Raw genomic sequence first — 27,099 nt, 5'->3', positions numbered from 1 at the left:
TCTCTCCCTCCGCAGGTTATAATACTCTATATAAGAATATTATTTGTGGAGTGGACTGGTGGGAATATATATATATAGCTAGCTAGATAGGGCTTGGTGGGAATTGTGAATACTATTAAATAATCCGCTGTGAGTAAAATCCCGGTGAGGCGGGGACGTGAAGCTAAAAGCTGCTGCAGAGAACACATGAGAAGAGCTGCGGAGAGGTGAGATGTGGAAGTAATGGAGGATTGGGGTATTACTGCTCAGGTTTATGGACAAGTTAGGCAACTTACCAATATATATATATTTTTTTTCAGTTCCTCATAATTTGAACGTTTTCTGATTGCTGTCAGTGAATAGAAACGTTCTTAACTCCCCTAAAGCTAAAAACCTGTACAGGTCTAATCCTATTCTTTAGTTGAGCGTTTCCTACATTTGTATCCAGTTCAGACAGCACACCCTGTTCCAAAATGTTGCTCCAATGTATCAGTGCAGGAGAGATGTGTCAGTATATACTGCTCCCAGACAGGATACATTGTAGCAAACCAACAGCTGAAAGCAGCACTAGTTGTGCAGGGTTTGCAGCCTCGGGATGTAAGAACGATTCCTTTAGTTGACAGCAAACAGAGATTTTGATTGGAAAGATGCAGAACTGTTTGTTAGGCCTAACTTAAAGGGGTATTCCGGATGTTACCAGTCATCCCCTATTCACAGGATAGCGGATAACTATTAGATCGATGGGGGGTCCTACCACAGGCATGAGAACGGAGACCCTGTACTCCTTGGGGGTCCCCAGTGGCAGGTTGGGCATGCAAACTGCTGCTCCATTCATGTCTATGGGAGTTCCAGACCGACACTCCATTCATTTCGGGGGGCTACGGGGTCACCGTTCTTGTGATCGTGGGGGGGTCTCAACGATAGGACCCCCCACTGATCTAATAGTATGGATAGAGGGTAGTTTGTAACAACCGGAATACCCCCTTAAAGGCGTTGTCAGGATCACCCTTGGGATCCTACCTGACAGATCCTGTGCCGTCACTTTGGCCCTATTTACCCGGCTGCAGCGGTGACGTCACGACCACATTGTGTGACCACTGCAGCCCTTTAACATGTTCTAGATTATTGGGGGGAATAAATAGTGACGTGAAACGTCTTTAGAGGCAACTGGTTTCACAGGGTGAACTCTCATCAGATCCTGACTATTCGGGGCTATTGGGACATGCTGAGAGTTGTAGTTTGACAACCACTGATGTAGGGGGACGGAGGGCCGTAGGAAGGCCTCTGCTTGGATCTACTCCTGTACATTTTTGTATTCCAGTTGTCATGGGGCGAAAGAAGCCGCCGAAGGAGGGTCGACCCAGACCCAAGGAATCCCGATTTAAGAGACCGTCCAAAAGCCTGGAGACCTTCACCTCCGAGGTGCATGAAGCCTTAGACGGTAATTTCCCTGTGCAGTGGTGGGAGGATGGCGGCACGCTGTAATGTGGGCACAAACGGGAGAACCGGATGGATTTATTAAAGCCCCTATGTCCCGGCGTTTGTCATAGAGAGGCATATAGTAACCTCGGCATCTAAGGAGTTAAACAGGCTGGATTGGCGCTCCTGCTGGTCCAGTGGCTGGAGCAGAGGCCCCACTCTCCATTGCACGGGAGACCTGTGCATTGCTTAGACTGGGCCGCCGTAAAAAAGGCATATTGGTGGCCACTAAGGGGTTAAACACCATTGACGTTAAAGGGGTTGAAGGTAGCTCTTGGATCAAAATGCTTTTGCACTTGCATGTAATTAAAAATTTTGCACAGCTGCTGAGTTATTCAGTAAATATGTATATCTATCTGTATAGCGCGACCTGCTGTTGGTTCTCTGTCCACCTCACTGAGGTGGTCGCACATGCTCAGGTCCATCCTTCAAGTACCACCAGCCCTATCCACTGCTAGAAGCTGTGACGATTACAGGGAGAGAGCTGCAGCTGAAGGGAAATGCCCCCTGAGCTATTATATAGGGGTGCACCGAAATTTCGGCAGCCGAAAATATCGGCCGAAAATGCACCTAATCCACTTCGGCCGATATTGTTACATATCGGCCGAAAATATGGGGTGTGGGATTTGTCACCCACCATCTGCGGGCGGGCGGTTTACTTTGTCACTGCATCTTTATTTTACCTTACAATCGTGAGGCTCCAGTAACTAACAACTCTGCAGGCAGAGCGGAGGCCGGCGTAACGTCACTTACTCACGTGACGCGCCTGCTCCGCCTCCTTCATTCATAAAGTGGGCGGAGCAGGTGCGTCACGTGAGTAAGTGACGTTACGCCGCCCTCCGCTCTGCCTGCAGAGTTGTTAGTTACTGGAGCCTCACGATTGTAAGGTAAAATAAAGATGCTGTGAGCAGCAGGGCCGGGGCTGTTATGGGTAGGGGGGATCGGTCTATGGAACTGCTATGGGGAGGGGGGATCTGTGCACTGCTATGGGGAGGGGGGGATCTGTGCACTGCTATGGGGAGGGGGGATCTGTGCACTGCTATGGGGAGGGGGGATCTGTGCACTGTTATGGGGAAAGGGATCTGTGCACTGTTATGGGGAAAGGGATCTGTGCACTGTTATGCCCATAACAGTGCACAGATCCCCCTCTCCATAACAGCGCCACCCACAGATCCCCCTCTCCATAACAGCGCCACCCACAGATCCCCCTCTCCATAACAGCGCCACCCACAGATCCCCCTCTCCATAACAGCGCCACCCACAGATCCCCCTCTCCATAACAGCGCCACCCACAGATCCCCCTCTCCATAACAGCGCCACCCACAGATCCCCCTCTCCATAACAGCGCCACCCACAGATCCCCCTCTCCATAACAGCGCCACCCACAGATCCCCCTCTCCATAACGGCGCCACCCACAGATCCCCCTCTCCATAACGGCGCCACCCACAGATCCCCCTCTCCATAACGGCGCCACCCACAGATCCCCCTCTCCATAACGGCGCCACCCACAGATCCCCCTCTCCATAACGGCGCCACCCACAGATCCCCCTCTCCATAACGGCGCCACCCACAGATCCCCCTCTCCATAACAGCGCCACCCACAGATCCCCCTCTCCATAACAGAGCCACCCACAGATCCCCCTCTCCATAACAGCGCCACCCACAGATCCCCCTCTCCATAACAGCGCCACCCACAGATGAATTTCATTCATGAAAAAGAATTATTAATAAAATCATTAAAAAAAAAGTATTTTAAAAGTATTTGGGCAAAAAGGCAGTTTCGGTTTCGGTTTCGGTTTTCGGTCAAGGGCATCCTGAATTTTCGGTTTCGGTTTCGGACCAGAATTTTCATTTCGGTGCACCCCTACTATTATAGGGAGAGAGATGCAGCAGAAAGGACACACCTTCTGAGCTGTGATTGGTAGAGAGCTGCAGCAGGAAGGACACACCTCTGGGCTGTGATTGGTAGAGAGCTGCAGCAGGAAGGACACACCTCTGGGCTGTGATTGGTAGAGAGATGCAGCAGAAAGGACACACCTCTGGGCTGTGATTGGTAGAGAGCTGCAGCAAAAGTGCATGCCCCCAAGCTGTTATACGGAGAGAGCTGCAGCAGAAAGGGCATGCCCCCAAGCTGTTATAGGGAGAGAGCTGCAGCAGAAAGGACACGCCACCTGAGCTGCCAGCTGGTTCTAGCTTTGTTAGAAAGAGATTGTCATGTACTATATGATGTATGATGTTCATTTATTACATCTATCATGGTGTAACCCCTTTAATAGATGCTTTGCTTCAGAATTTGGGGACAGAATCTGCACTACAAATCTGCACGTAATCCACACCATGTGAACGGAGATGGCACGTGAGGGACCTGCAGGGCCAGATCAAGACCTGGGGAGGGGGGGAATGGGGTATAATAATCATTACCCCCAATAACAGTGCGGTATGTTACATAAATAATACAGCTATACAGTGCCCACTTACTACTACCATAATATAGCCCCAATAACCGCATCATGTGACACCACTAAGCCATGCCAAAGTGCCCCCATAGTACTGTATAATGAACATGTAAAAGGCTCACATGGTGCTAATGCAGTAAGACTACGTAGTGCCGACGTAATGGTGTAATACAGGGGTCCTGGATTGTTATAAACACCGCACTCCTCTTTCTTCCTATTGAAGCCAGTATTCAGGGGGACGCTGACGGAGAGCCCAAGGTGAAGTTCCCGTGTGCCCTGGCAATGTGGGATCTGGGGCACTGCGATCCCAAAAGATGTACGGGTCGAAAGTTGGTCCGGAAAGGTCTGGTCAAGAACCTTCGCATTAACCAGAGGTTCAACGGTCTGATCCTAAGTCCTATGGGGACGCTGTACGTGTCCCCCGCCGACAAGTAAGTTGTAGGCAAAACAAAATCGCACAAATCCATTTTTTTCAACATGAGGCAAAAATCAAATCAAACCGTTTTTTTTTTTTTTTTTTAATGTGCCGCTGAGGCGGAAACTGGCACCAAGCAAATTGGGCATACAAGAATAAAACCACTAGGTGGCAGTATGCATCTGCCTGATTCCTAAGTAGAGACGAGAGAATCGGTTTGTCTCGTCAACAAGAGTTCTTCACCTGCGAGGGACTGTCTCCCCGATTGAGGAAGCGTCCCCCCTATTGAGGAAGCGTCCCCCTTCCGCTTGATTGACGGGGCCCAACATTTCACCTGGCCCTGACAATCTCGCACCTGTGTCGTAGCTCGAAACAGAGGAGCAAGTGCAAAGGATGTGCTTCCAGAGCAGCAACTGCTTATATGCCGCTTCACTTCTGCATCAAAATCCCCCACCAATGCTGAGAAGTGAACAACCTGAAATTCATGAGATGCAACTAAGGCCCCGTAAGCATTTTTGGGAGCCCCAGATGATCAGATGAGCAACATATTCTATAGAAAACCTCCTCTAATAAATACAGTAAGAAGTGTGATCAGCAGATTTGTCCCTATGACACTGGCTGACCTGTTCCATGTGCACTCGGCAGCTGAAGGCATCTGTGTTGGTCCCATGTTTATATGTGCCCGCATTGCTGAAAATGATGTTTCAATATATGCAAATGAGCCTCTAGGAGCAACGGGGGCGTTACCATTACACCTAGAGGCTCTGCTCTCTCTTGTCACTGCCGCATCCTCTTTACCTTTATTGATAGGCCCAGGCAGGCATAATCACATTTTTACTGCCCGGCCCCCATCAATCAAAAGTGCAGAGAGAGCAGAGCCTCTAGGTGTAATGGTAACGCCCCCGTTGCTCCTAGAGGCTCATTTGCATATATTGAAACATCATTTTTCCCAGCAATGCGGGCACATATGAACATGGGACCCCGGGGCGTAGCTAGAAATGACCGGGCCCCATAGCAAAAAAAAAAATTATGGGCCACCCCCTCCCGGATCTCCCACCCCCACATACCTCTCGGACCTCGCCGCCACATCCGCAGCTCCTCATGCACTTGCGGCGGTTACGCGTAGAACTGAGCACAGGCGGTTGGTCACTGGCAACGCATTTGTGCCAGTGTAGGAAACGTGTGAATCTAAATGTCTGTGTATAAAGAAGATTGTTAAATTGTACAGGGGCCTGTAACACAAGAAGGTGAAAGCACATATCGTGGGGTGTGTATAAGGGTCCATTCACACGTCCATAAGTGTTTTGCGGACCCGCAAAACACGGACACTGGCAATGTGCATTCCGCAATTTGCGGACCGCACATCGCCGCCACAATAATAATAAATGCCTAATCTTGTCCGCAAAGTTCTATTTTTTGGCGGAAACGAAAGCACGGATGTGGAAGTGCGGATCCGCAAATGCGGACAGCACATTCCGGCCCCATTGAAAATGAATGGGTCTGCACCCGTTCCACAAAATCGCGGAATGGATGCGGACCCATTTTGTGGACGTGTAAATGGATCTTTAGACAGAAGGTAGGGATATGTATCTTGTGTAGTTTGGGTATTAGGGGGAGTAAGGGGTATATATCTAGTGCTGATACAGAGCCGCTCTTCACCTACACGTGTATCAGCACTAGATATATATACCCCTTACTCCCCCTAATACCCAAACTACACAAGATACATATCCCTACCTTCTGTCTAATACACATACACACCCCACGATATGTGCTTTCACCTTCTTGTGTTACAGGCCCCTGTACAATGTAACAATCTTCTTTAATACACAGACATTTAGATTCATACGTTTCCTACACTGCGGGACCACCCCCTCTCTGCCTCCGGCCGCCCCCTAGCACACCGCCACTCGCCACATGAATTTTTTTTACAAGAAAATCCTCAGCCGGCGGCCCGGGCCCCCAGTGGCGTAGGGCCCCACAGCCATTGCTATGGCTGCTATGGCGATGCCTACGCCACTGATGGGACCCACAAAGATGACTTCAGCTGCCAAACGCACATGTAACAGGTCAGCCAGTTTCATAGGTACAAGCCTGCTGACAGATGCCCATTAACCCTTTTGCTATCAGCAGCTGGAGCGATAGGCAAACATGGCGTCCGCTCGCATGTGCAGCTGACGTCGTGACCTGCAGGTCGATCCTGTTTCGAACAGCAGAGACCTTCGGCTAACTACCGCGACCGGCAATAATGCCAATCGTGGTAATTAAAGCCTTTAGATGCCGTGATCAAGTGAGATCACGGCATCTGCACTTCTTATTTTGGCCACCAGGTGGCAGGCCAATATAAGAAATGAGCAATAGTGAGTAATAAATGCATTTTAAAAATGGATTTTATACGCTCAAAAACGAGCTTCAAAATCATTACAAAAAAGTAAAAAAAAAACTTCAAAAATATAAAACTTAAAATCACCCCCTTTCCGTATAATAAAAAAATAAATGCAAAAAAATATAAACATCATGGGTATCACAGCCACGAAAACGCCCGTACTATTAAAATATAAAAATGTTTTTCCAATACGGCGAATGGTGTAACGGAAAAAAGGGTCAAAATGGCCATTTTTACAATTTTTTTATATTGCTTCTCTTACCCGAAAAAATGTAATAAAATGTGATCAAAAAACCACACACACTCCAAAATGGTATCAATAAAAACTACAGATCGTCCCACAAAAAATAAGCCACACACAGCTCAGTGCTCAGCAATAGAACTATAAAAAAGTTATGGGGGTCAGAATATGGTGATGTAAAAAAATATATATATTTTTACACTTTTTAGGGCTCTTTCACACTTGCGTTGTCCGGATCCGTCGTGCACTCCATTTGCCGGAGGTGCCCGCCGGATCCGGAAAAACGCAAGTGAACTGAAAGCATTTGAAGACGGATCCGTCTTCAAAATGCGTTCAGTGTTACTATGGCACCCAGGACGCTATTAAAGTCCTGGCTGCCATAGTAGTAGCGGGGAGCGGGGGAGCAGTATACTTACAGTCCGTGCGGCTCCCGGGGCGCTCCAGAATGACGTCAGAGCGCCCCATGCGCATGGATGACATGATCCATGTGATCACGTCATCCATGCACGTGGGGCGCCCTGACGTCACTCTGGAGCGCCCCGGGAGCCGCACGGACGGTAAGTACACCGCTCCCCCGCTCCCCACTACACTTTACCATTGCAAACAGGACTTTAGCGTCCTTGCAGCCATGGTAACCATTCAGAAAAAGCTAAACGTCGGATGCGGCAATGCGCCGAAACGACATTTAGCTTAAGGCCGGATCCGGATTAATGCCTTCCAATGGGCATTAATTCCGGATCCGGCCTTGCGGCAAGTGTTCAGGATTTTTGGCCGGAGCAAAAAGCGCAGCATGCTGCAGTATTTTCTCCGGCCAAAAAACGTTCCGTTCCGGAACTGAAGACATCCTGATGCATCCTGAACGGATTTCTCTCCATTCAGAATGCATTAGGATAATCCTGATCAGGATTCTTCCGGCATAGAGCCCCGACGACGGAACTCTATGCCGGAAGACAAGAACGCAAGTGTGAAAGAGCCCTTAGACCTACAAAAACCTATAAATATGGGGTATCGTTGTAATTGTACTGACCCAGAGAATGAAGAGAATGGGTCAGTTTTGCCGCCAACAGAACGCCGAGGGAACAAACTGTAAACTTAAAATGGTGGAGGAATTGTGTTTTTTTTTTTTTCCCAATTCCACCCCATTTAGAATTTTTTTACCGCTTACCACCATCTTGTATGCCATAATAAATGGTGACATTAGAAAGTACAACTTGTCCTGAAAAAATAAGCCCTCAGACTGCTATGTGAACGGAAGTATAAAAAAGTTATGGCTTAAGGAAGATAGGGAAGAAAAATGAAAACGCGAAAAAACCTCTGGTATCCTAAGGGTTAAATGTAAGGTGAGCGCAGAGTGTAACACACGAGCTGTTTGTCAGATATTGGCAGCTTCTTGGTGGAGTGTAAGCTCATAGGTTTATTTCTTCATATCATCAGGCAGATCGTCGCTGACGGAGGAGTCGCAGTCATTGATTGTTCCTGGGCAAAACTGGATGAGACGCCATTTGCAAAAATGAAAGGAAGTCATCCTCGACTCTTGCCGTACTTGGTTGCCGCAAACCCTGTCAATTATGGCCGCCCCTGCAAATTGTCCTGTGTGGAGGCCTTTGCTGCAACTTTTTGCATTGTAGGTTAGTAATAATACTGCTATTCATCGGTCATGACTATATGGCTACATGCACACGAACCTTGTTTGTTTCCGTGTCCGTTCCGTTTTTTTTGCGGATAGGATGCAGACCCATTCATTTCAATGGGTCCGCAAAAAACGCAGACAGCACACCGTGTGCTGTCCGCATCAGTATGTCCTTTCCGTTGCCCCGCAAAAAAAAGATAGTGCATGTCCTAATTATTTCTAGTTTGCGGACAAGCATAGGCATTATTACAATGGATTTGCAAAAAAAAACTGATGCCATACGGAACGTCCGCAATTTGCGAACCGCAAAACACATACGGTCGTGTGCATGTAGCCTATGTCTCATATGCATCTCTATCCCCTTATCTTAAAGGGGCATTCTCATCTTAGTGATCATATTTCATATAATTACTAACGCCTACATATTCTTGTAAAATTAAGTTTTTCTTAAAGGGCATTCTAACTTTTTTTTTTTTCTTTTACTGATAGCCTATCCGCTGGCTAATCGGTGGAGGTCCAACATCTAGGACCCCTGTCGATCAGTTACTTAAGGAGGCTGCTTGTGTGCACAGCAACACCACAGCTTACCCTAGGCAGTCACGTCCATCGGTCACGTGGCCTAGGTGCAGCTCAGTCTCATTCAGGTGTATGGGGCTGAGCTGCAATACCAAGCACGGCCACTATATAATGTACGGAGGACGCGGCACCGCAGGAGCTCCACGGCTTCCTCAAGCAGCTGATCAGTTGGGATGCCGAGTGTTGCACCCCCACGATCAGATACTGATGACCTATCCAGAGGATCCAGGTATCTGATAGTGTCCACCCCAGTGTCCTCCTCTTGATTGGAAGGACCACCATCGTTCTCCTGGTGTCCCTATCTCTTGTAATGATCCAGTGGGTTCCATGGAGTGCACATTGCCAGTGCCTGCCCAGTAGCTCCCTTCCCAGCCACCAGATAAGATGTAGCGACGAATAAGGGATAACATGTAGTCACCTGAATACCCATTTAATTTATTTCTCGTCTATTGTCAGGATTTCCAGATTTGGCCGTAATTTTACTGAGGAAATTTAAATGGGGGAAAGTATTTTTAGAACTGAACAAGGAGCTGCTTGAAAAATACAGCAAGTGTCAAGACGTGGAAGAAGTGAAGAAGGTGGAAGCAGAGTTTTTGGCTGCAGACAACGACAAAGATGCAGAAGAAATAGGTGCGTTACCCTCTGACTATTATATGCTTTTTTTTAATTCTCAGGATGGCTTTTTGTGTCCAAAAATTGTGTGAAAAATACTTAAAATGTTGCCCACATAACGGGAGAAGTGTTCTTTTGTATTTAACCACCAAACAGTTTTGGCCGAAGTTTTGAAGTGAAGGGCTGAGCTGCGATACCAAGCACTGCCACTATACAAGGTACGGCGCTGTGCTTGGTGAGCGGAGAGAAGGCCACAGCGCTACTGCGAGCACCGATGCCTTCTCATACAGCTAATCAGTGGGGGTCCTGGGTGTCGGACCACCACCGATCAGATACTGATGATCTGTCCAGAAGATAGGTCATCAGTATAAAAGTCTCAGAACAGAAAACCCCTTTAACAATTTGTGTGATGCAAAAACCTGAAATTGGATCTGGATGCAACTTTGTAACATACAACCTGTCCCACCCAGTCCTGCACTCAGGGCAGGGTATATATACACACATACATATACAACAAAAAGTATGTGAACCCTTTGGAATGATATGGATTTCTGCACAAATTGGTCATAAAATGTGATCTGATCTTCATCTAAGTCACAACAATAGACAATCACAGTCTGCTTAAACTAATAACACACAAAGAATTAAATGTTACCATGTTTTTATTGAACACACCATGTAAACATTCACAGTGCAGGTGGAAAAAGTATGTGAACCCTTGGATTTAATAACTGGTTGAACCTCCTTTGGCAGCAATAACTTCAACCAAACGTTTCCTGTAGTTGCAGATCAGACGTGCACAACGGTCAGGAGTAATTCTTGACCATTCCTCTTTACAGAACTGTTTCAGTTCAGCAATATTCTTGGGATGTCTGGTGTGAATCGCTTTCTTGAGGTCATGCCACAGCATCTCAATCGGGTTGAGGTCAGGACTCTGACTGGGCCACTCCAGAAGGCGTATTTTCTTCTGTTTAAGCCATTCTGTTGTTGATTTACTTCTATGCTTTGGGTCGTTGTCCTGTTGCAACACCCATCTTCTGTTGAGCTTCAGTTGGTGGACAGATGGCCTTAAGTTCTCCTGCAAAATGTCTTGATAAACTTGGGAATTCATTTTTCCTTCGATGATAGCAATCCGTCCAGGCCCTGACGCAGCAAAGCAGTCCCAAACCATGATGCCCCCACCACCATACTTCACAGGTTTTGATGTTGGTGTGCTGTGCCTCTTTTTCTCCACACATAGTGTTGTGTGCTTCTTCCAAACAACTCAACTTTGGTTTCATCTGTCCACAGAATATTTTGCCAGTACTGCTGTGGAACATCCAGGTGCTCTTGTGCAAACTGTAAACGTGCAGCAATGGTTTTTTTGGACAGCAGTGGCCTCCTCTGTGGTATCCTCCCATGAAATCTATTCTTGTTTAGTGTTTTACGTATCGTAGATTCGCTAACAGGGAGTATTTAGCTGACACGCTAGGATTCTTCTTCACCTCATTGAGCAGTCTGTGCTGTGCTCTTGCAGTCATCTTTACAGGACGGCCACTCCTAGGGAGAGTAGCAGCAGTGCTGAACTTTCTCCTTTATAGACAATTTGTCTTACCGTGGACTGATGAACAGCAAGGCTTTTGGAGATACTTTTATAACCATTTCCAGCTTTATGCAAGTCAACAATTCTTAATCGTAGGTCTTCTGAGAGCTCTTTTGTGCGAGGCATCATTCACATCAGGCAATGCTTCTTGTGAAAAGCAAACCCAGAACTGGTGTGTTTTTTATAGGGCAGGGCAACTGTAACCAACACCTCCAATCTCATCTCATTGATTGGACTCCAGTTGGCTGTCACCTCACTCCAATTAGCTCTTGGAGATGTCTTTAGTCTAGAGGTTCACATATTTTTTCCACCTGCACTGTGAATGTTTACATGGTGTGTTCAATAAAAACATGGTAACATTTAATTCTTTGTGTGTTATTAGTTTAAGCAGACTGTGATTGTCTATTGTTGTGACTTAGATGAAGATCAGATCACATTTTATGACCAATTTGTGCAGAAATCCATATCATTCCAAAGGGTTCACATACTTTTTCTTGCAACTGTAAATGTATAATATTTTGTGTGTGTGTAAAATCCTTGTAGCCACTTTAATAATTGTGTGACTATATTTATTTATTTATTTTAATCTATTTGTTACACATGCTTATTATTTTTTTAGATCCTTTTGATGTTGATTCTGGCAGAGAGTTTATGAATCTCAATCGAGTCATCTGCTCAAAAAGGTAATTTCTGTTCCAATTTTACAATCTCATGAGCCACAATATGACAAATCTTTACAACTATGGGGCACATGCACAAGACGAGGGTGGAGAAGTTGCCCATAGCAACCGGATTTCAGTTCTTAGAAATATTTTGAAAAAAAATAGCATGCAGATTGTTCTTGGTCTGTTACGGTGGAAACGTACATGCATGTCTGCACAGGAACCAAGTGCTGCCATTGTGGGTGCCTATACATTAACTGCGCTGTTCACCCGGCAGTGTGAATAAGGTGTTACTTTTATTCTGCAGTTCAGTACAATACCATCGCTACTAAATGTATGTGTGTGTAATAGTATATGTGTGTGTGTATATGTGTGTGTATATATATATATATATATATATATATATATATATATACACACACACATATATACATATATATATATATATATATATATATAGTGTGTGTGTGTATATATATATGTGTATATATATATATATATATATATATATATACACAGTAAAAAAAAAATCATTTTTTTTTTCTTTACAAAAAATGAATGTCAGCAATATTATAAATAACTCACTGCAATACTTCCATATCACATTGCTCTGTATTATGTCAGTAGAACGCCTGTACAGGTGTAGATATATGACAAGCCCTTTATCAGGTCTCCCAGCTGTCATGACGACCCATCAGCACCTTGTGACGAAGACCTTAGATGGTGCTGACAATACTGACCGCAGCATCTAAGGCAGGGATCAGCAACCTCCAGCACTCCAGGTGTTCTGAAACTACAACTCCCAGAATCCTCCTTTCACTTCTGTGGGAGTTACAAGATCAACCAAGTAAGTTTGCATGCTGGGAGTTGTAGTTTCACAGCAGCTGGAGTGCCGAAGGTTGCTGATCCCTGATCTAACGGGTCAAGCATTCAGGATCTGAGTCTGATCTCGGCTGTTGCAGCAGGTTGTCATCTGTATGTTACAGCTGACACCTGCTGCTCATCTCCTGAGCCCCTGCCATCATTGCACCTTACATGTATGGCACAGTGCTTGACCTCCCCACCCGCTGTGGAGTACATGTACAGCAGGGGTTAAGGTTGCTGTCGATTAAAGAGGAATGTTATGCCGCTGTTTCCCGAATCTGTGAAATCTTATCTTGAAATTGTTATTGCAATTTTTCAGATTACCAAATGAGGAAGATGAGGAGGAGGACGAGTCTGATGAGGAGGAAGAGGATAGTAGTGATGCTGCAAAAGGAAGCGATGATGGCTCTGGAGAAGAGAGTGAGGAGGAGGAAGGTGAGGCGGCCTGTAGTAAACCCGTTGTTTGGAAAGGAGTCAAAAAGAGACTACGAGACTGAGTTGTGAAAACCAAGCTCATCACCTCCCCCTTCGAGGACTGTAAGACGTCATGTATGTATAGTGTTTTGTACAGCAAATGTTGGAGAATTAAATTAAATTTAAGTAGCTTTGATCACAAGTTTGAATTTTATTTTTTCTTAAGTTTTATATGTTTACTCTATCACTTCACAATTTGATGATGATGAATTTCAGAATTGTCTCTTTTGACTTCAGCTTTCCATTACAGAAGCTCTTAAAGGGGTATTCCGGTTTTAGCAAGCTATCCCCCAGTCACAGGACAGGGGATAACTATAATATCAGTGGGAGGGTCTTACTGCTGGGGCCCCTACCAATCATGAGAATGGGAGCCTCCCAGAAATGAACGGAGCGGCAGGTCAAATGTGCGCATGCTGCTCCATTCATCTGTGTGGGAGATATGGAAATAAACTCTTTACAGTTTTTCCAGGAAGACAAAACTGTGATCAGCCGAGTAGGCAGTCCAAGACCAGGAAGTGGAGAGCCGTGCAGGAACGGGGCTGCAGCGTTTCAAAGAAAACAAGAGCTGGGCTGGGGAAGAGTCTTTTGGGTGGCTCTTCTTTGACTTCTCCCTGCATGGCTCAGTTTGTATAACCAGCAGTGAGCGTGGAACAGATGTGTCAACCGAATGGTTTGACTTTGGGCGTTTTCCTGGCAGTCCTAAAGGAATCTGGACTTTGCTGCAGGGGAGCCAACAGGCTGCTACTTCCTGGAGTAGCCCCGGTGTGGTTGACGGCTTACCTGTGGGGGTCAGAGACTCCTAGTCAGTAACAGACTGGGGTGAGGGCAGGCAGAGCTTGTGTGCATTTGGGAAACAGGTCAGGGCAGACAGCAAAGGGTCAAAACAGTAATCTGGTACAGGTCAGGCAGTGGAGAGTTAGTCAGCAATCAGCAAGAGGTCGGGACACGGGCAGACGAACAGTACACATCCGCAGAGACTAGCATTCTAGGACATCTATTGCTCAGACACCCTCCCCTAGGGGAAGGTGCTTTAAGTACCCAGAGGTGGCCAGCCATTGGCTGGTGAAGTTTGGGACGTATGCTGGCTCTTAATGAGCCTGTTGGTATTTCATGCTGCCTATGGCTAGGGCATTATAAATCTGCTGACAAGTTCCCTTTAATCAAAGATACGCATTGTCTTCAGGGACTTAGGCTAGGGCTGCACGGCGCTCAAAAGTCGTGCGACAATTTTTATGATAGTCTATGGTGTCGCGCTGCGACAGTCAAAAAAAATACATCCAAGATGGATTTTTCTGCGACACCATAGACTATTATTATAAAAATTGTCGCTGGACTTTTGAGCGACATGAATGTTGCGCAACACATGTCTATGGTCAAGAACACATGTCTCCGTGTAGCCCTAGCCTTAATGTAGTCCCAAATACTGAAGTAACCTTTATGGAGCAGTATAATGGACACTTAGAGACGACGACATCATCCGTTATTTCACATTTTATTAATACAATGTAAAATACAAATATAAAACATCTCAGTCCCACATGGAAAACGTACTGTACGCTGTCATACTGATCTCTGGAAACATTAGCATTTAGACATTTTCTACATTCAACTTAGAACAAGAACCCCCGATTATTGTACTTAGAGATGGTCAGGATCCAGTGAGTGCGAGCGTGCGCCACGTAACAAGTGTCACAGCCCGTGATGTGTAAATCGTCAGCATACGAACGTTACATCACAAGTGTCATCGCACACGTATTATTCCTGCCACAGAGCTGAAATGGACAACTACAGCAAAGGCTCAGGTTTCAGAAAAGCTCATCTGTATGACGTAGGACTCTACATTTCCATTAAAAACACGGAGGAAACCGTACAAGCCAATTACGTGTATTTTTTTTCATTTTAGCAGCTAGCAAAACGAAATGCAAACATGGCGTCTATTTCAGGGAAATTCTGGTGCCATTCAGTAGATGGGAAGGCAGCTTGATTACAATAGATATACCCTGGAATTATGGGATGGGATCTGTCCAAAAACTGCCTCTGCCCTGTGGGACCCTCTATACCTATTTAGATATTTATTAAGCCCACCATATCTTACCGGCAAGTAGTGACCGTTATTTCTGTTACCATTAACAAAGATTTAAAGTGAATACCGGTATGCATCCAACAAATGAAGAGGAATGTGCACCCAACTCTGTGCTGATTGATTTTGTAATATATTTTTTATAATAGGTTGAGTTCCATTTTCTCATACAGAGCTCCAAGTTTCCTGCATAGAGTTAAAAGATAACATTTGTGCTGCCTGCAGCCACCACTAGGTGGAGCTTACATTCTAAAGATTGAACAGAGTAATGAAACATTATACAACAAAAGCTTAAGCTCCCCCTGGTGGTGACTGCAAATAGACAGCATGCTATCTTTTAGATCTATTCCTGTGCAAGGGATTTAGGGCTGTAAATGCTATAAGGATTTATGATAAATTTCATGAGTAAAGAATGTTGGACCCAAAAATTGATCTGAAAAAGTGAAAGTTTACTTTGTACGGACTCTGTCAGCAGTTTTGACCATTCTAAACTGCTGGGAGCATCAGGTTAGGGGCTGGGGAGTGCAGTACAAACCTTGTGGAGCGTTCCTCATCAGGAGTAGAAAGAATATAAAGTTTTATTCTGCCAATTTCTGCTCTTACCAAGTGCCCAGGAGGTGGGGCTTCAGTGTGAAGTGCCCTCTGCATTGAGCTGCCTCACGGACCCTCCCCCTCTGCTCGAGTGACAGCTGTAGCATCCAACCAGGAGACCACTATAATTGTCATTCAGTCAGAGGGGAGGGGCTGTAAAGCCGCTCAATACAGAAAGCAAAGGGGATTTCACAGTGAAAGAATAAAACATCATATTTACACTCCTCCTGATGAGAAAAGATCCGCAAAAGGTGTGTTTTTACTGCTGTCTCCAGCCCCTGCTTAGGGCTGTCAGCAGTTTAGCATGATTAAAACTGCTTACGTACACCCTTTTAAAAAGGTTATTTGTGTATTTGTGGTTGGAGTATTTTGCTTCCTACAGATATTTTACGCTATTCGTAATAAGGCTGGAAGAAAATACGAATGCTGTTGTTGGATGTTATACTACATGAATCTGGGGAACGTTCTCAGTTTTATATATCCATCCGAGTGAAAATTGTATGTATTTTACATGCCAGCAGATGGCACCAAACCCTTTGCCATGTCATCATCTTCTATGTACTCCATGCCTGGTATTGGATATTGATGGATCCCAGAATTTCCACTGAATAGATTCAAGACAAGAATTTTTTTACTTGGTCGGTGAAACAGAAATTAATTCCATGAGATACCGATTACTACAATATTCAATTAAACACTTAATATTTAAAACTTCAGTTCTCAAAAACGGACCAAAAACTTAACAATATATGACAAAGAAAAGTCATAAAGTTATGTAAGCCTCATCGGTTCCCTTCCAAAGGCGTTTTTGACACAATACAGCACGACTGTGTTGTCTTCCCCTGGCAGCCAAGGGGTTAAGATATTTACTTTTTTTTTTTTACAGTATAAATAGCGTTTCAGTCATCTTCCATAAACTTCTCCAGTTCCCGAAGTTTCTTCACAAAATCTTGTGCTTCCTTATCTATTCTGCCGTCCAGCATCTTCAGTATTGACCTCACTGAAGAATAGAATTGAAGAAAAATTAGGGGAAATTTATCAAAACTTTATAAATTACTTCAGTTTATTAATCACTTTTTTACCGGAGTGTCTGTCAGCCCCCCCCCCCCCCTTTCCCATTAACCAGACAATTTTTTTTAGTTTTAGCAATGGCCCTATCTAACTGCAAATAACTACTGTATTTTTATTTTTCAGACTATAAGACGCACTTTTTTTTCACTCAAAAGTCCAAAAGCTATTCCCTGTTCCCGCTCTGCACTCTGTCCTGATGGAAGGCTGGGGCGGTCTGATCTCATGCTGATGGAGCTTGGGGGGGTGTTGTTTTGGGGTCTGATCTGAGTTTTTTTTTTTTTTTTCTTATTTTCCTACTTCGAATCCTAGGTGCGTCTTATAGTCCAAAAATACAGTAATTTAATTTCTGAGCCAACCTACATGTATTTGATATAATTTTTTACAGGACACATTAGACCTTTCTTTTGTGCCATTAGATGACAGATATAATGTTCAAAAAGTATTTAAGGAAAAACTTAAAATTATGAAGTAATGTGTATTTTTCTCTTATCAATTTTTTTATTTATTTTGTTATGGAAATATTTTGTCTTAATCTTTTGTAACAGTTACCGTATGTTTTATACCATGAAAATGGATACTATTTGTGTAATTTATCTACTGGCTGGGCTCTCCACAAGTTTTCAAAAGACTAAAGTGCATTTTAGATTTTGGTGGCCTATTTTTCTGTTGCTGGCTCTATGCACCCTACTCCCAGTACAGATGTTGTACTGGGCCAACATGTTAGAAACTCCTTCAAAGTCACTATTTTTATGTTGTCCCCTTAATGTATTCATCTTGGGGAAATTTGGACATTTTAAGTTTTTTGCTTTTTTTTTTTTATAAAAAAAAGTGCATTTGTATATTTTACACAGGAAAAAATAACCACGCTATTCTAAATATAGATAAACAAATACCTATTAATATATTTTTACTTTTGTTTAAAAGCACAAAGGAAAAAAAAATTGTATATTTTACACAGTGCGTTATACTGTTGCTAAAACTAATAAATATATTTTATTTTTTATGAACGAAAGAGGGAAAATGTGTGCATCTTTATGCTGACCCCCCCCCCACTTCTGCATTTCCTTACCGTTGGCCTTAGGTCTTGTCAGCTTCAGTACTGTGGGCTGGACGTTTTTCACTCCACCTGAAATGTGAGGTCGATTTAATCCATAGATGACGTTCATAGGGAGGACAGCCTCACCAGCAAAGTCGTTAGTGGAGAGCCAGTCGTGATCCATGACGGTAAAGACAATGCAGGCGGATTTCCTCCGACACTGCTCTGACGACACTGAGCTGCGGAAGCGATAACAGCGTGTTATGGGCACAAAACTTCTATTAGATATTCATCAACAAATTTCTCCTCTACGTATAGCAAAACAACATCTGCATGGAATGTGTATGTCGCTTGCACAGGTTACCTATTGGTTCTTTGTATGCCTCTGAAATTAGTGGGGGGGGTGTCTCATAAAGACAAGCTATCCCCTATCCACAGGCTAACTTCGGCAGCCCCTTAGAGTTGAATGGAGCAGCGCATATGCATGCCTACTGGCGCTCTATCGAAACTCTTTGGGGCTGTCGGAGACAGCCGAGCACTTATACTTGGATATCTCTGGTAGTCCCTGTCCCCATAGAGTGTTCAACTGTATGGGGACAAGTGATCGCTTCTACTCATTGCAGTGGTCACTTTAGTTCATGGGTCTCAGAGGTGGGGTGAACCACAGAGTAGGTGCAGCATGGGTCACGATGGATCTAAAGACTCCTTACAGAGACTGTTACTCGTATACTTACAAATAAAACAGCTCGTCATACACTGGGTGTAAGGTTTTGGCTTTAACTTGTGTTCGTTGACTTTTGACCATGGGGAAAACATGATGGGGACAGAGCTCAATGATGACGAAGGGATCACTAAGACCTGTAGGATAAAGCATAAGACGTAGAAAAGACCTGCAGGTATTTTGCAGCCCATCTAATGCTACTGAGAGCGTCTCTGTGAGTGACAAGCTTTTCCTATATCTCTACGATAAGCAGTGGGGATCTGCAAAACACGGGCACTGGCTATGTGCATCCCGTAAGGGTCCCTGACGGTAAACTAATCACAGGGTGTTCCGCTACTGAGAACCACGGCTGTAAACTGTGGGTGAAACGGGCAGCAAGTGTTTAGTTCCCCTACAGCTCCACCCCTGGAGAAATGAAGCATTACACAGTTCTCATTGAAATCAATGGAGCATCTGTGTAAGATAAAAAACACGGATCCTGGCCATGTGCATGCTGCCATTTTTATGTCAATACAAATGTACTATCCTTGTCCGCAAAACTGACCAGAATAAGACATGTTCTATCTTATTTGCAGGACTGCAGCACTGTTATACGGATGCGGACAGCACACGGTGCGCTGGCTCTGTCTTTTGTGGCCCCATTGAAATGAATGGGTCTGCATCCAAGCCGCAAAGAAATGCGGACCAAACTTACGGAAGTGTGCATGAGCCCTAAGGCAAACGCAGGCCAGGCCCTCCAAAATAAGAGACGCTCTTTTTCAGCCGACGACGGAGGCTATAAACCCTCACGGACCTAATACTTCTCATTGCTGCATTTGTATCCAGTCCCTCTAATCCTCCTCAGGGCTATATACATGTTTTCTGTATTAGGAGCAGCTGATGGGGATTTTCACAGCTTATAATGCGTAAAATAACTCCGGACATGCTGGAATAATCACTTCACCTGTTTACTTTGCTCACCATTTGCATCCAGTGCGATGAGATCGGCGGCGTGCAGCACCTCCACATACAGCTTCTGCTCTGAGGTCTCGTAATAGCACTTAACGCTAATTCTTCCGTATTTGCTATGCTCGGCTGATCTCTGGAAAACACACCGTCGTGTCATGATCACACAGCGCCTTCTGTCTTTGCAGAACTAATCCCTTCACCCGTTATAGCCTCAGTTAGACCTCTTTCACATAGGCGTCGCGTGTGAGGGCCGGACAGGGTGCGTTGCGGGAAAATGCAAAATTTTTCCACGCGAGTGCAAAGCGTTTTAATGCATTTTGCACGCGCGTGAGAAAAATCGGCATGTTTGGTACCCAGACCCAAACGCGGACTTCTTCACAGAAGTTCGGGTTTGGGATCGGTGTTGTGTAGATTTTATTATTTTCCCTTATAAGATGGTTATAAGGGAAAATAATTGCATTCTTAATACAGAATGCTAAGTAAATTAGGGATGGAGGGGTTAAAAAAATAAAAATTTAATTAAACTCCCCTCATCCACTTGTTCGCACAGCCCGGCTTGTCTTCTTTCTTCTTCTTTGAGGACCTGGGAGGAAAAGGACCTTTGGTGTTGTCACTGCGCTCATCACATGGTCCATTACCATGGTGATGGACCATGTGATGAGCACAGTGATGTCACCAAAGGTCCTTAAAAAAAAAAAGACAAGCCGGGCTGCTCGAACAAGTGGATGAGGTGAGTTTAATTTTATTTTTATTTTTTTAGCCCCTCCATCCCTAATTTACTTAGCATTCTGTATTAAGAATGCAATTATTTTCCCTTATAACCATCTTATAAGGGAAAATAATAAAGATCGGGTCCCCATCCGCTTTTACTTCTATGGGGCCTGCGTTTAGTGGAAAACGCACAATATAGAGCTTGCTGCGATGTTTCACTCAACGCACAAATGATGCGTGAAAATCACCGCTCATGTGCACAGCCCCATAGAAATGAATGGGTCCGGATTCAGTGCGGGTGCAATGCGTTCACCTCCCGCATTGCACCTGAGCTGAATTCTCGCCCGTGTGAAAGAGGCCTTATAGCTAACCTCCTAATAAAAATGAAAAGTGACCGAGCCCCTACATCCTTATCAGTAATAACTGTGTCTGAGGCAGGAAGTAGCTGTCTGACAGGCACCATTGTCAGCGATATTAAGTGTCATGGGGCTAATGTCTCTGTCCACTGGTCACCCAGAGTCTTCCTCTTCCTTCGGTAAGCTCTCCCTGGCAGTCAGTCATGTTTTTACTGTCACTGTCATGCAAGAGCTGTATGCGCTTTCTCTAAAACTCGTCATAGACCAATGATAGAAGTCAGCAAATTTCGACAGTTTTAGGCTACTTTCACACCTGCGTTAGGTGCGGATCCGTCTGGTATCTGCACAGACGGATCCGCACCTATAAATGCAAACAATGGTATACGTTTGCATTCTATGTAAAAAAAAAGTCTAAGTCTAATTGTTAGTCAGACGGATCCAACCTGACTTTACATTGAAAGTCAATGGGGGACGGATCCGTTTGCAATTGCACCATATTGTGTCAACGTCAAACGGATCCGACCCCATTGACTTGCATTGTAATTCAGGACGGATCCGTTTGGCTCCGCACGGCCAGGCGGACACCAAAACGCTGCCAGCAGCGTTTTGGTGTCCGCCTCCAGAGCGGAATGGAGGCGGAACGGAGCCAAACTAATGCATTGTGAACGGATCCTTATCCATTCAGAATGCATTGGGGATGAACGGATCAGTTCGGGGCCGCTTGTGAGAGCCCTCAAACTGATCTCACAAGTGGAACCCCAAACGCAAGTGTGAAAGTAGCCTTATATGTATGGAGCCTTCTTAGACGGCATCTGTCAGCAGTTTTGTACCTATGAAACTGGCTAACCTGTTACATATGCACTTGGCAGCTGAAGGGATCTGTTTTGCTCCCACTTACATCTACTTACTTCTTATTTCGCCGAGATCCCGCGCCTGCGCACTCAGTCCGTCCGACGGCCGGCGCATGCGCACTGCGATGCCCATTCCTTGTACGGCATCACAGTAATTAATGCGCATGCCCTGGCCGACGGACTGAGTGCTCAAGCGCGGGCAGATGGGGAAGGGCAGAGGGAAAGAATGGGCGGGGGGAAGTGACAATAAGGCTGAGCTAGCTGGGCACCTACAAGGGTAACGCCGCCCCTGGGCACTTGCGAGCCCTCATTTGCATATGCTACTAAGTTGTTTTTTGCCGGTTTTATAAGTCCAGGATTGCTCATAAAGGTAACGTTTTAATTAACTGTAAGGCTGCTAGAAAGCTATGGGAAGGGTTAAAAAGGTGAAACTTTGATGACAGATGCCCTTTAATTGGGGGAAGAAGTGATGGGATATATTGGATTTCATCTCGCCTAGTCCTCTATTCATGCAGGGGTCTTGGCATCGACTTTTCCCCTCTACCTTTGAAATATACATGCAGACTTGGCCAATGCGAGCTTGCATGTACATGGTGGAGTCAAGAGAAATAGCTGTTGACCAAAAGAGCCTTCAGCCAACATTTACGTTGTATGTATGGCAAGACTAATCTCCCCCCCCGGCCGTCAGTCACAGTATGAGTCTCCCTCACTGTGTAGACGTACCCGACTAAGTCTACAGGCCATAGAGAAGCCGTCTCCAATGTATGACTCGTTGGATGTTGTGAACCTACAACTCCCAGCATTCCCATGCTGGTAGGGCACATGCTGGGAGTTGTAATTTCACAACTGCTGGAGAGCTAAAAGCTCTTTTAAAAGACGAATATTAAAGAATGTGGGAACATCCAGTGTGTAACGTGATTACCTGCTCCTTAATGTTATCCAGATAGTACTTTTCGATAAGTTCACTTGTGGAACATTTATTCAGACGCAGCTCTTCTTCTAAGAACTGAACAGTGGAAGAAAATACAGGAAGTTTGTTAATATTTCCTTTTTTTTTTTTTTAATAACTATATATAATATACGACACATTGTAATTTCATGGGTTTTTCCAGGATTTTTATATGAATGGCTTCTCAGGATTAGGCCTCCTGCACACGACCGTATTCTTTTTCAGTTTTTTGTTTCAGCAGTGCTTCCGTTTCGTTTTGCCGTTCCATTTTTGATCCTTAGTTTTTTTTCGGGATCGCAAACGGAAACTGAAGCATACAATAATGTTTAAACAGCATAAAAAAACTGGGCTGGGCATAACATTTTCAACAGATGGTTCCGCAAAAACGGAACGGATACGGAAGACATACGCATGCATTCCGTTTATTTTGCAGACCCATTGACTTGAATGGAGCCACGGAACGTGATTTGCGGCCAATTTGCGAAAACGGAAGGCATACAGAGTACCTTAAATTTTTTTTGCAGATTCATTGAAATGAATGGTTCCGTATACGGAACGCCAAAAGGAACGTAAACGGAGAAAAAAAAATGGCTTTTTCAGTATTTTGAGGTACGCAAAAAACGGATCTGCAAAAAATATGGATGACATCCGTGTGCATTCTGTTTTTTGCAGAACGGAAGAACTGGCCCCTGATAGAACAGTACTATCCATGTCCGTTATGCAGACAATAATAGGACATGTTCTATCTTTCAACGGAAATACGGAAGGCATACGGAGTACCTTCCATTTTTTTTGCGGATTCATTGAAATGAATGGTTCTGTATACGGAACGCAAAAAACGGAATGTAAACAGAGAAAAGAAAACATTTCTGTGCAGAAGCCTTAAGGCCTCTTGCACACAACCGTTTGTTTTTTTTCAGTATTTTGCGGTCTGCAAAAAACGGATCCGCAAAAAATACAGATGAGGTCCGTGTGCATTCAGTTTTTTGTGGCACGGAACAACTGGCCCCTGATAGAACAGTACTATCTATGTCCGTTATGCAGACAATAATAGGACATGTTCTATCTTTGAATGGAACAGAAATACGGAAACGGAAGGCATACGGAGTACCTTCCGTTTTTTTGCGGATCCATTGAAATGAATGGTTCCGTATATGGAACGCAAAAAACAGGAAAAAAAAACGTTCATGTGCAGGAGGCCTAAGTCATTGTTATCTGATCAGTGAGGGTCGACTCCCGAAACCCGCGCTGATCAGCGGTGTATGAGGAGATCGCGGCACTTCGTCAGCAATTAGGACTCTTGAATGGGCCTGGGCTGCAATACTATGCTCAGCCGCTATACAATGGAAGGAGCTGTGCTTGGGGTGCTGGGAGTCAGACCTCCACGATCTCCTGAGGATAGACTAAGGGCTGGTCGGTCCACAACGCACGGGCACCGACCATAGGGCCGCCGTATGCAGGCGCAGGACGACCCCATTCACTTGAATGGGGTCAGTGATCCACATCCGACGGTCAGCACCATGAAAGAGTAGAGCATGCACTACTTTGTTGCCGTGCGGAGGCACGGACAGAAACCCCACAGAAGCACTCCGTAGTGCTTCTATGCCTCCGTTCCCCACTGCACCTTCCAGATGGCCGACCTATTCAAGTGAATGGGTCCGCATCTGTCATGCGATGCCCGTATATTTCGGACCCGCTGTTTGCAGGCCGCAATATGGGCACCAGCCGACATGCCCTTACAATGTAAAAATCCCGGAAAACCCCTTTATAGTGCATCTGTCAGCAGGACTGACCCTATTGATTCTGCTGATTAAAATGATACCATAGGGAAAAAAAGACATTCTTTATGCAAATGGAAGATTCAGTGCACTAGGGGTGGGGCCCAGCCTCGGTGCACCTCAGCTTTCCAGTGCTGGCCACACCCGTCAGTGCACTGAAGCCCTTATTAACATAAAAAGAATAAAATATTTTTCTTGGGCATGCCAAGAAAAAACACCTCTTTATGATGTTTTTATTCTCTGTTCAGACACAAAGCTAAGTGCACGATTTGTGAACGGTCAGCAGTGCATTTTGGGATCGCTGATGACAATTGTTGAGGTAGAGCTGGACTATGAGGTCCCATGACCGTCTTTAGAGGTTAGATGAGCCACATCCAGATTCCATTGAAGAATCAGCAGAATCTTTTCACTTTGTGTGTGAATGGAGACGAAAATGACATATAGCTTAAAATCAGTACAAGATGAATCTGTTTACACTGAACAAAAATATAAACACTTTCGGTTTTGCTCCCATTTTGCATGAGCTGAGCTCAAAGATCTGAAACATTTTCTACATACACAAAAGACCCATTACTCTCAAATATTGTTCACAGATCTGTCTAAATCTGTGTCAGTGAGCACTTCTCCTTTGCCGAGATAATCCATCCCACCTCACAGGTGTGGCATATCAAGGGGCTGATTAGACAGCACGAATATTGTGCCATTCATCCACGACCATCACCTCATGTTGCAGCATGATAATGCATGGCCCCATATTGCAAGGATCTGTACACAATTCCTGGGAGCTGAAAACATCCCAGTTCTTGCATGGCCAGCATACTCACCGGACATGTCACCCATGGAGCATGTTTGGGATGCTCTGTATCGGCGTATATGACAGTGTGTTCCAGTTCCAGCCAATATTCTGCAGCTTCGCACAACTATAGAAGAGGAGAGGACCAACATTCCACAGGCCTCAATCAACAACCCGATCAACTCTATGGGAAGGAGATGTGTTGCACTGCGTGAGGCAAATGGTGGCCACACCAGATACTGACTGGTTTTCTGACCTTCCCCCCAGTACGGCAAAACTGTGCACATTTCAGAGTGGCCTTTTATTGTGGGCAGTCTAAGGCACACCTGTGCAATATTCATGCTGTCTAATCAGCACCTTGATATGCCACACCTGTGAGGTGGGATGGATTATCTCGGCAAAGGAGAAGAGCTCACTAACACAGATTTAGACAGATTTGTGAACAATATTTGAGAGTAATGGGTCTTTTGTGTATGTAGAAAATGTTTCAGATCTTTGAGTTCAGCTCATGCAAAATGGGAGCAAAACCGAAAGTGTTGCGTTTATATTTTTGCTCAGTGTAGATTGGGACTGTGAATTGGAATTGTCCTCGTGTAAAGGCAGGGCAGAGAGCCGGAGCAATTATTTCATCATTATGGCTCCTCTCCGACAAGCCACAGTTTGCATTACAAAGTTAGCAATTAAAGTCAATCACCCGGTAATCTCCATTCCGCAAGGTGTCCAGTGGTAACCCCTGTCCTTCTGCGTGGAAAAAGTCTACCAGAGCCTGTCAGAAAGAGACACTTATTAGTGAGACGGACCGCGTGGCGCTGCCATCTTCCCCAGACAGGTGCCTGCACTTGCTGTCTGCCTAACAGGTCATTACGCTTCCACCTCACGGAAAGAACCACAGGGAAGGGCAGCGAAATGTCTGGGTCTTGGTTTTACAGTCGCAGTCTGCGTTTCTTCACATGAAATGTTCTTTCCCTGCTGTCTAAGATCACATTTTCACTAAACCAAAGAATGAAGAATACAGTGTACGCCTCAAACAATGGAGTGCGTCCCTACAATCTCCATGCTTGAGTCTACAGATGTCCCCTTTCCATGCCGCGGTTCTGTCCTTACCCCTGTTTTTACACACCGTATTTATGAGTAGCCACACCCCTTCCTGTGCTACAGCCCCGCCCCCTCAATACACTCTGCGCCACATACAGTTAAAGAGGTTTCTCACTTCAGCAAATAGTATTTATTATGTAGAGAAAATGAATACAAGGCACTTACTAATGTATTGTTGCTGGCTGGATTCATTTTTCCCTCACATTATACACTGCTTGTTTCCATGGTCACGACCACCCTGCAATGCAGTAGCAGTGGACGTGCTTGCACACTATAGGAAAAAGCGCCGGCCTCTCTGGTGGCCGAGACCACGGGAGCTCACATAAGATGGTGCTTTTTCCTATAGTGGTCAATGACGACCACCCCTGCTGCTGAATTGCAGGGTGGTCATAACCATGGAAATAATCAGTGTATAGGGTTGCCACCTTTCCCAACAAAAATGCTGCCAAGTTAAGTCGCACCCCAAAGGGGTGTGTGGGGGGGAGTCTTAACACAGGGTGTTAAGTCGCTATCATAAAGTGGCTCCCAATAATATTAGTGCCCCCATTAATAGTAATGCCTCCATTAGTGCCCCCAGAATTAATACTGTCCACATTAGTGCCCCCATTAGTACACCCCAGAATTAATGCCCCCATTAGTGCCACCCAGAATTAATAATGCCCCCTTTAGTGCCGCCCAAAATTAATACCCCCATTAGTGCCGCCCAGAATTAATAACGCCCCGATTAGTGCCCCCAGAAATAGTAATGCCCCCATTAGCGCC

At 45.1% G+C, this 27,099-nt stretch overlaps 2 protein-coding genes across 3 annotated transcripts in view; one reads left to right on the top strand and one right to left on the bottom strand.

Annotated features, from left to right (window-relative positions):
- Positions 1-47: 47 nt before the first annotated feature.
- TSR3 (TSR3 ribosome maturation factor) lies at positions 48-13,493 on the top strand. Of its 2 annotated transcripts, XM_040439945.1 has the most exons (7): positions 48-206; positions 1,301-1,420; positions 4,139-4,346; positions 8,392-8,585; positions 9,620-9,793; positions 11,977-12,040; positions 13,203-13,493. In XM_040439945.1, exons 2-7 carry the CDS (start codon positions 1,306-1,308, stop codon positions 13,378-13,380), a joined length of 933 nt encoding a protein of 310 aa, XP_040295879.1. In that variant the 5' UTR covers positions 48-206; positions 1,301-1,305; the 3' UTR covers positions 13,381-13,493. The 2 variants fall into 2 exon arrangements, with proteins under 2 accessions (XP_040295879.1, XP_040295880.1); XM_040439946.1 differs by lacking the exon at positions 48-206 and having other exon boundaries at positions 1,301-1,401.
- Positions 13,494-16,927: 3,434 nt separating this feature from the next.
- Positions 16,928-27,099, bottom strand: part of BAIAP3 (BAI1 associated protein 3) — a 143,532-nt gene continuing 133,360 nt past the window's right edge. Inside the window, exons 28-33 of the mRNA XM_040440180.1 lie at positions 25,937-26,008; positions 22,645-22,728; positions 19,817-19,937; positions 18,870-18,993; positions 18,169-18,374; positions 16,928-17,028 (exon numbers count right to left, since the gene is read on the bottom strand). Coding sequence (XP_040296114.1) covers positions 16,928-17,028; positions 18,169-18,374; positions 18,870-18,993; positions 19,817-19,937; positions 22,645-22,728; positions 25,937-26,008 — 708 coding nt within the window. The remainder of the gene's footprint in view (positions 17,029-18,168; positions 18,375-18,869; positions 18,994-19,816; positions 19,938-22,644; positions 22,729-25,936; positions 26,009-27,099) is intronic.

This window comes from Bufo bufo, chromosome 7 (assembly GCF_905171765.1).
Source record: "Bufo bufo chromosome 7, aBufBuf1.1, whole genome shotgun sequence".
Taxonomy (NCBI): Eukaryota; Metazoa; Chordata; class Amphibia; order Anura; family Bufonidae; genus Bufo; species Bufo bufo.
Note: the sequence above shows the minus strand (reverse complement) of the source record. Positions and strands in the feature narration are given on the sequence as shown.